Here is a 9,553-nt window from a genome sequence, read left to right as displayed (position 1 = left end):
AAGTGCTGTGGTACTGCACAATTAAAGGTGTGCACATGGGAAACACCTGGAGGAAAAGCTACTGACTGCGGTTTAAAATGAGCTGTTTTTTCAGTCTAATATGAAATATGACTTTTAGTCCTGTTAGGTAACAGTTTGGGATCATAAGGAGACTACGAAGTGAGCACTATAGAAAAGCACTAGAGGAGAGCTGTTTATGAACAACCAACAACAAATATTTACAAGAGAAAAGAATCGATTTTCTCAAACTCATGTCAGTAACTCGGGATGTTTTCCATGTAGTTCCCGAGGTTGGTGCAGAGGGGCAATGCTGATTTACAGTAACTGCAGATCTGATCCTTTGCATTGTAACAGGTTTCTAAGGAGATGAGGATTCATGCTGAGCTTCTGATATTGATTTTCAAAGGCTGTATCATGTGAGCAAACAGGAATTATCAGATAAGAGTTTCCTTTCTGTTCAAGGGATTGTATTTACATTTTAGCAGACTGGCTGGAGCAAAGTTAAGCAATGTAACTATTGATGTCTGCGATCCCCTGTGTTACTGGAAGAAGTCAGCATCATTGTTTTTGGATGAATGACTTTCTTTCAAATGCATCAATTGCAGAGCAAAGGGTAGTGTTTTTGTCTCCTTGCTCGTTTGATTGGCAATATAACAGTATCTGGCTTCTCCAGGGCTTAGTTGGGATAAGGAGTTGGTTTCCTCTGGAAGCAATCCCAGCCCTTCCAGGAACCATGCACCTCGGTAGGGTCTGGATTAGGCCTGTAGTGAACAGATCTGGCATTTCCCTTTTTGACCTTATACCAAGGCAATGTGTAATAGCAGAGATGCTGCGCTTGAAACCAAGGGCAGGTTTTTTCCAAAGGGCAGAAAACTTTTATCTGGAAGAAATACCAAGCTGTTAGCAACCTCAGGAGCGGTGTGAGGGGCACCCGGGGCATTCTACAGGGAAGGCTTAGCACTACTCATAAAGGGGAAGGGATTTGTTTTGCTGCAGCATAATTGAAGTATTTACTTCTGTGGAGTTGTTTTCCCCAAGGTCTGGTGATTAACCCAGACCACAGTGTTAGGTGCTGTGTAAATACAGAACAAGATGATGATCTATGCCCTATAGAGTATATGTTGAGAAGCAAATGAAGCCTTGGACAGTTGCAAATTATGTAAATAATGTGTAAGACAGTTATAAGCTTAACGATGAATTGTCATTCTCTTATCAAGGATGTAGCTCTTCTGTTCCTCTCAAACCTTCCTGGAATACATCTTCCTTAGTCCCTGAGATAAGCAGTGTCAAGATGACCTGAACATATAGAAAAGGCTGTATTTCAAAGACTGTTTTAATAAGACTTGAATGGTTGCCAGGGTCGTCCCTTATAAAGCAGGAAATCTGTGCCCTAAAACTGAACTTTGCTTCAAAATGAGGAGGGGGCACCTCCCCAAACGACCACCGACAACAACCAGAGTCACCTGGCGCAAGCGCAGAAGGACTGGGAAGAATGCCAAGGAAGATAAGAAGTAACGCTTACACAATCTCATGAATAAGTATTAGTTAGGCTTGGCTTTAGGCGTGGTTTTGCTAATTTTGTACTATAAAGGAGAGCCTGGAGTTTGTGGCAGTGTGCTTGATTTGTGAAAAATACCCACCTTGCACCCTGCGCAGAATAAAGCAATGTTTCCTTTCCAAACATGCTCGTTTGTGTGTTTCGAGGGCTTTAAATCGACAACACTAACACCTACCCAAGAGGCCTAACTATGCTGATGCTGACAATAATTAAAGTTACAGTAACGACTCTGTCATGAATTAGAACTTTCTGAGTTATTCCAACTCATTGGCTCACACCCTGCATGTCACCAAGACTGATACTTTCAATGTTAGGATCAAGTGATTGAATTAATTTTTTCCTCTGTGCTGGGGTAGCAGATACAGAGGCAGCAGATTGTTACTGCACCCTTTTCATTCTGAAAAGTAAGGTTTTCCTGCCAAAAGGTTTGGGTTTTTTCTCCATTGTGGTCCTTGCTAGATCAGAAAAGGACCAAAGTAAGCTTTCATTCCTTGTAAATGAAGAGCTTTCAAATATTTGTCAGCTCCACAGAGGTTGTGCATAGACTTATCTGACATTGTTTGTGGCGTGCATAACACCATTAACACGCCTTTCCTTTAAAGAGAAAGCTGTTCTTTTCCTGGTTCTTCTGGTCCTGCACCTTCTGTAATCATTTACATCTGAGCAAGGCAGGGGGAGTCCCTAGCTACCACTGCAGAGCGAGCTGTGTGCGGAAAAAACCCAACTGCCGAAAAGCTCGTTCTTGCCCAAGGTGCCAGGCTGGGAGGATCAAGTCATCCTTGTGGGGACGTTGTAAATGATGGACGAATTTCTGTGCTTCAGGGAGAAGCTCAAATTGCACAGCTGCTGCCGTGAGGAGCAGCAGTGGTGCCATACAGAGCTGATTGCTGTCCACCTCTTGTAGGCTTGAGCTCAGAAGGCGTCTGTGCTGTGAGCATCATTTTTATGAGCACGTTGCTGTTCTTTACAGGGACACAGGAGTTGCTGCAGCTCGGCCTCTGCCTCATCCTCTTGTCAGTGCTTTGGAGGCGAGAATCAAAAGAGTCCTGGCTCCCCCTTGGATGGGTCCCAGGTGCTTTGCTGTGTCCACAAAGCAAGTGGCGGCGAGGGATGAGAAGGTGGAATGACAGAGTATTTCAGTTTTCATCTTCCATTGGGACCATCTAGCTGTGCAGGGGGAAATGAATGACCCCACACGGTGGTTGGCAGCGGGCTGGTGGAGCCTCTTCAAACCTGGGAGGAGAGGGGCCATGCTGGCTGCTCCTTCTGAGGGCAGCACAAGTCCCAAGCAGTCTTTACGTGACCTGTATCTGTGCAATTTGATGGACTCTTCTATAATTAACCATTGTCAAGAACACTTCTGAAAATGCCGGCTGGCATTTCAAATAGGAACATCAGATTAAGGAGAAGAGAGGTAATGAGGTGCAAGGAGAAAATCCTTCCCTGGGGAACAAATCAAACCTGATACCATCATGAAGGGTAATGAGAAATGCACTACCGAACTGAGGAGATTCACCACAGCTGCCTAGAGGAAGCGAAACCGTGTATTCCTATTTAAAACACCAGAGAGGGGATGCTAATGTTTTGGTCTGCTGGTTAAGTCAGGGGACGTGCAGCTTGCACACCTGCCTTTTGCATGTAGTTTTGCCACATGTTTCCTGAGTCCTTGGGCAAGTCATTTCACTTCTCTGTGACATAAGGTATGTTTACATAGGTGTATGCAAGTCAGTGCAAATAGAGTGTGCCTGTACACCCACGTGGCAATTTCTGAAGCTATGACTGTACACTGTTAAATTACACAGGGCTAAGTGGCACAGGCTATTCCTGTCCACGCTACACAGAACTTGGCCTGTCTCTTCTGTTTTGGTCTCACGTGATGGCTCTGTGGCCCTAAGGCAATACTGTTTTTTTCTATATTTTTCCCCAGTTTGTAGTATCTTTAATAATATGAGGCCTTATGGCAGACCATCACAGCAGTATTTCTGTAGCATCAGTCTGAGGGTTTGTGTTGCATATTCTGGCATGTGGCAGGAAAGCCTGTGTCTGTGTCTGGAGGAGCAAAACCAGTTTTGTTGGTGTAGGAGGACTGCCCAGGGTAGAAGCAGCCAGACCTGTCTTTACTGCCCATGGGAATCCTGTCCCCTGGAGCAGGCGTGGGTGTCACTTGGACCGGCAGTGCCAGGCAGTGTGCTGACAATTAAACAGTATTGACCACCCGTGATCCTGTAAATCAATTTGTTTTCTGGCCCTGCTGTATTTAGCAGTATAAATGAAACCTGTGTGGCCATGTCAGCATGGCTGTATGCCCACATTGATAGATAAGTCAGGGTATATTATTTCACACACAGTGCTACACAGTTGAAGAAGTTGTGGCCACAAGAGCTCCTGTCACAGATACAGCAAGTATTAGGTGGCTGTTGTTATAATTGCCAACCTTACTGGGATACCCAGTAGCTTAATTAAAGTTTATAACAAGCATTGATACCCTCTACATAGAAGCCCCTGGCTGGAGTTGCTTGAGGCAGGGTTTTCAGCCTTTAGCAATTTGCAGATCACATGCAAGTATTCCGGGAGAAGCACGGATTACCTGTAGCAAAAGCCCTCTCGACTGTGGGTGTGCTTTTCTTGGTTTTCTTTCCTCGGCTCCTGGACCCTCAGGGATCCAAGAGCCAACAGTTAATGACTACGGACACGGGGGGGACATTACAAGGAAAGGGATAGAAGTAGGTGGAGATCAGGAGACCTCTCTTAGACTGTTTGATAAGGCACTAAAAACTGATGGGGTGTTTGATGCCCAAGTACCTGCTCTGTCTTCTCAGGGACAAGGATGCCATTTCACACAGTGGGAGCAAGGGGAGTAGGATGTGAGAACGGAGCAAGCCTGCCGGGCATCCTGAGTGGCAACTAGTGGTCCTGCAGGGCTGGAAGGGCCTGGGAGCATGAGGGCCCCTTGCCAAGGGGGGTAAGATGTTCTTACCCTCACCTGCCATCCTGTTGATGTACTCTCATTGCTGATAGTAATCTTCTGTGTCTGCAATCTTGGTCTCATCTGTGTCTGCAATCTTGGTCTCATCTGTGTGTCACCTCTCATCCTGTGACAGCTCTTCCCCCACGCTGCCGCAGGCACCACAAGAGGTTTTGTTGCTCCCCAAGTTATGTGGCAGGGAAGCATTTTCTCCATGCAGCGTTCTGCCATTCTAGATCCCGGGGTAGGATTTGGGGCTGATGCTGCCTGAACTGCCCTCGGGCTCCTTGCAGGGTAGCTGTGTCATTTTTCTACCGAAAGTCTTGCTTGGCATTTTGCTTAAATCTTGTGTGGTGTAAGTTGCATGGATATCAGACAGCGTGTTGTGAGTCAGAGCAAAGGCGTTTGGTATCACAGTGCTCCAGTGGAAGAAAAATATAAGGGTAACTATTACAGTATTTACAGCACAATTTTTCATATTGAGATTTGCACAAGATTGTTTGAGTTATTCGGCATAAAAAAATCCATGATTATAGAGGAGCTGACTCATTAAAACAATCTCTGTTTCTCCAGAGAACCCAGAAGAAAACACAGTGCTCTAATAAATCTAAATTCACTCGAGTGTGCCTGGTGCTATCAGTTAAACTATATAGAAAACACCTTTCTTCCCTGCACTGTTCCTGCCAATTCCCTCTTTCCTTAGTGCTTCCCCTGGCTTGCCTTCTTCCTGTCTGTAATATAAATGTAAGGAGAAATGGCACCTTTTTACTCCGCAGATCTGCCCCTTGTGTGCATTCTTACCTGCCAGCAGTAGCGACTGCAAATGTTTCCAGCTTTTTGCCATGAGAGTCACATGGAGTGAAAACAGCTAAAAAAAAGTGTAAGGCAGAGTGTGTTTCCTTCTGTGCATCATTAGTGCTTGGTACATATTGGTTTCTGGGCCACTGAATACCTATGCAAAGCCAACATGAGGCAAATTGTAGAGAGGATGAGTAGTGAGCACAGGAATAACTCAGGGAGGATTTGACCTGCAGAATCTATTACTGACCATGCTAACTGGGAGAAGATCAGCTGGTTTCTAGGTTCTAGTCCGTAGGCCTGACAATTGACAAATACGTATTTTTACTTGCAGACTGAGGAGATGTGACATGGTACGTCCAACATGATGTACATGGTGATACCATAAAAATGGCATCTCTTTTCCTCTTTGTTTGCCATTTGCCATTTGTCTGTCCTATGAGTCAAAAGTTGACTGCAGTGTGGTAAAACACTCAGACTCCTTTTTATTTCAACCAGTAATGTTCTGTGGTCTGCCCTTTGGCTAATTCCCTCCTCTTATTCCCCCGGCCTCTTTAAAAAAGCCATGCTTCTTGACTGTATGATGCCAGATTTGCAAGATTGATCTTCTCTAAGCATTTCACACTGTGTTGCCTTGCATATTTTATATCAATGTTCTAATTAAGTCATCAGGTCATGATGGATGCGTGTTCATGTCAGTAACTCTCCTCTGAACGATGAACAGTGGAAAGAAATCTCCAGGAGCCTGGGAAGTGTGTGCAAATGAGTTGGTCTTACGTGAACTTTTAACATACTCTTCCAGGCTGAGTTCGGAGTTGATACATGATCTCAGATGGGATTCTCTGGAAACTGAAAAACTCTGCTTAGCTCTGGCTCTTCCAGTACATGCTCCCACACATCTCCTTGAATGTTGGGCATCATTCCTCAGCTAGATATAGTGAGAGTAGCTCAATCCAAAACAGCAGGAGACAGCAGGTTTGAGCGTAGGAAAAGCGGAAAAATACCTGACACATCCTAGCCCTGGTGAAGGAGCAGAAGCTAGTTATAGAAACGCTGCTCAAGGCTAAGTACCGTTCCTGTAAGAAGGAAGAAGCAGTGGGCTGAGACGCAGTATTTGCTTTCTTTCCAGACTCGTGTCAGCTGTGTTTCAGTCTGTGCTGGCTTTCCACTACCGTGCCTGCCCTTCTCTCCTTAAGTGTCTGCCTGCTACAGCAGCAAGTAATGAAAGACTTTCTTTGATTGTGAAACCAGTAAGTGGGATGTTCCAGGGTTCAGCGGTCAGTACCAGGCCAGCCAAGCTCGTTTGTTTAGAGGATGTCCTTGCAAGACTTCTCACACTAAACGAACAAGCCTTGCACAAGTAATGGGAATCTGCACACTGGCTGCCTCCATGCCTGGTGGTCGCTCAGCGTGGCAGCCCGTTTCTTTTGCCTGCCTGGCAGTGATGTGAATCAACTCCTGAAACAAGTGGGCAGCCGAGTGTAAATTGTAGCTGGCTACCTGGCACGATGCCGATCCACATCCGTTCACAGAGTATGAACAAAGCAAGAAAAAAGGGCTTAGCTGATCTTGCCTTTTTATGGTTGGTGGGGTCTTTTGTCAGGGTTTCACCAGCCAGTCAGGTCTGTTTTGTCCAGATGATTGGCAGCTTATGCAGCTTGTTTCAATTTTTTAACTGATTCTGAGTTCCAATCAAGTGCAATCTCAGAAGAGTCTTGGGGAGCCCATACATCCCTCCAGAGGAGGGATATTCAGGGCAGGCAAGCAGGATGCCTGTGTCTGCTGCTGGAGCAACAGTGAAAATTGCTGGAGGCTCAGGAAGAAAGTCCTTTGGGAGGAGAGGAACCTGACATCACGAAGAGACAAGCCTTCAGATCTTGATATAAGAGGGCAAATAACCCACTTTCGGAATATATTGTATTCAAGGTTCTTTGGTTTTGGGAGTGAAGGTTCATGACATCTTACAGTTGTGTCAAGAAGATGCGCTCTCTCTCTTATGCATCACCTTTCATTCTTTTTTACTTTTCTATTTTTGTTGAAGTTCATTTGATTTTCTCTGATGTTGAAGTTCATTTGATTTTCTGATTCCTCCTGCATTTAATTTCCCTGAGTTCAGTCTCTGCCTGGATTTAGAGTCATAAACATTAGTATTTGGAAGTGTGGGGTTAAAATGATAAAATAAATTTGTTATAATGTAGGTTTTTTTCCTTCTAGCTTTTCAAGGTCTAATTATTTTGCGGCTGATCTAGTATGCAATTGATAAGATGAAAATGTAAATTTACAGGTTCAGTATTCAAAGATTTTTCATCTGATCAAAGAGAGGGAAGCATTTTGCAAAACACAAAGCTCGCGTTTTTGCAAATGTCTGAAGTTACGTGGATGTAGTCAAGCCATCAGGACATCCACAGTGCATCCACTAATGTTTATTTCATTTTTACAGGGGGTCTTGACCTTATCTTCATGCCAGGCCTTGGGTTTGACAAAAGAGGCAACAGATTGGGAAGAGGGAAAGGATATTATGATACCTACCTTGAAAAATGTATGAAACATCCCAGTGGAAAGCCGTACACGATTGCCTTGGCTTTTAGGGAACAGATTTGTGAATCAGTGCCTGTGGCAGAAAATGATGTCGAAGTAGATGAAATCCTTTATGAAGACTGCTGAAAGTATCTTGTTAGCAACCTACCTTCAGAGTGACCAACCAAAGACATCAGATCCATCAATCATGACTTTTTAATAGTCATATATGACTTTGGGAGCAATAAAATACACTAGTTGTGTTTGAACAAAAAACACCCCAGTGTAAATGTGGTAATAGTAGTGAGGATTGCATTGATTTGCTTCTAATTAGAAAATATCTGGTGTGAATTCTTATTCTGGAATCAATAGAAACAAGAATCTGTGACTGTTTATTACAGTAAGGACCATTTCTTCTCATCATACTTTTGAGGAACAAGCTACTTGATACTTAACAGTTTTATTATTCCAGTTTGAAAGTGAAATGTCTATTGATGACAGTTCTTCATCCATTCTGGAATTATATTTGTTATGGTAAAAGTTCTTAGTACTTAAATATTATGTTTATCCATGAGCAAAACAAGAAGCTGCCAGATAAGTCCTATAGTAAGCTGGGCAAAAAATGGTGATTGGAAAAAAACCTTAATTTATTTTATTGTATACAGTAATTCTGACTGTTTACTTGGCTCCTTGAAATTGTCTTATAATAAAAAAAGTATCTGTTGATAAAAAAAGGTTCATGTCCATAGCTTTGGTATGTGTTTCTTTCTTTTATCTGAAAACAAGTTTGTAATGTAGTCTAAAATGTGTTCAGTAAGTTCTCAATCTGGAGAAAAACCACTCTTTTTTTGTAAAATAATACTAAAAATTACTTTAAGTTCTATAACTTTGTACATGGGCCATTTATAATGTCCCAGAATACTGTGTGAAGTATGGATACTATTTTAAAGGATAAAGAGATGCTAAGAATTGCAGAGAACAGGTTTTATGGATTGAGTTAGTTTTTGGGTGGGAGGAAGAAGACAGTGAGTTTTCCTCTGCACGCTGTCCTCATGGTAATAGAACACAGTATTTCTGATCAGGATCAATAAAACAGTCAAAATTTTGTGTTCCTTCTTCAATGCAACTTCACTTTTTCTAGACATGTTTAATTCCTCTATTGATCAATAGATCAGTGCATTTATTTTAACCAAACTACTCTGTGTTGTCATTAAAAATTCTGTGAATTCTCAAGAACCCGCTGCAGAGCAGAACGCCCTTAAGACTTCGTCAACGATAACTGTTTTTGTGAACAAAACCATGTCTACGGTACGTATGAACCTTTTCATCTCAAAATGTTTGTATTCAGTTTTATTTCCATTTTGCCAATACAGTAACTGATTAAACCTTCTTATTCAGGAGTTAACATAAACTTAGCAACTCAGGTCTCTCTGGCCTGGTGCTCCCTGGTGCTTCTCTGTCCTAAGGTAACGTGGATGGGGTGACAATACCTTCAGTATTGGCCTGCTGGGCTTCCCACCAGTGTGTACAGAAAAGCTGCAACCTGAACAAGACAGCTGGCAGCAGTTTGTAATTTGGGCTAGTTAGTAAAATGATGGTGATCAGACTTGGCCATGCATCGGCTTTTCATCAAACTAGCTCAGTCCACCAAATGGAAGATGCAGAGTAAGATGTGTTCATGTATCACACAGGGTTCTGCAAGCAGAAGGTGAGAT

The 9,553-nt window shown here is 43.2% G+C and overlaps 1 protein-coding gene across 1 annotated transcript in view; it reads left to right on the top strand.

The window, feature by feature from the left end:
• MTHFS (5,10-methenyltetrahydrofolate synthetase (5-formyltetrahydrofolate cyclo-ligase)) overlaps nt 1–8,328 on the top strand; it is a 20,359-nt gene extending 12,031 nt beyond the window's left edge. The window contains exon 2 of the mRNA XM_009582784.1: nt 7,762–8,328. Within this exon, the coding sequence (XP_009581079.1) occupies nt 7,762–7,985 (224 nt within the window). The 3' untranslated portion in view covers nt 7,986–8,328. The remainder of the gene's footprint in view (nt 1–7,761) is intronic.
• The last annotated feature ends 1,225 nt before the right edge of the window (nt 8,329–9,553 follow it).

Source organism: Fulmarus glacialis, unplaced genomic scaffold (genome assembly GCF_000690835.1).
Source record: "Fulmarus glacialis isolate BGI_N327 unplaced genomic scaffold, ASM69083v1 scaffold11848, whole genome shotgun sequence".
Classification (NCBI taxonomy): domain Eukaryota; kingdom Metazoa; phylum Chordata; class Aves; order Procellariiformes; family Procellariidae; genus Fulmarus; species Fulmarus glacialis.
Note: the sequence above shows the minus strand (reverse complement) of the source record. Positions and strands in the feature narration are given on the sequence as shown.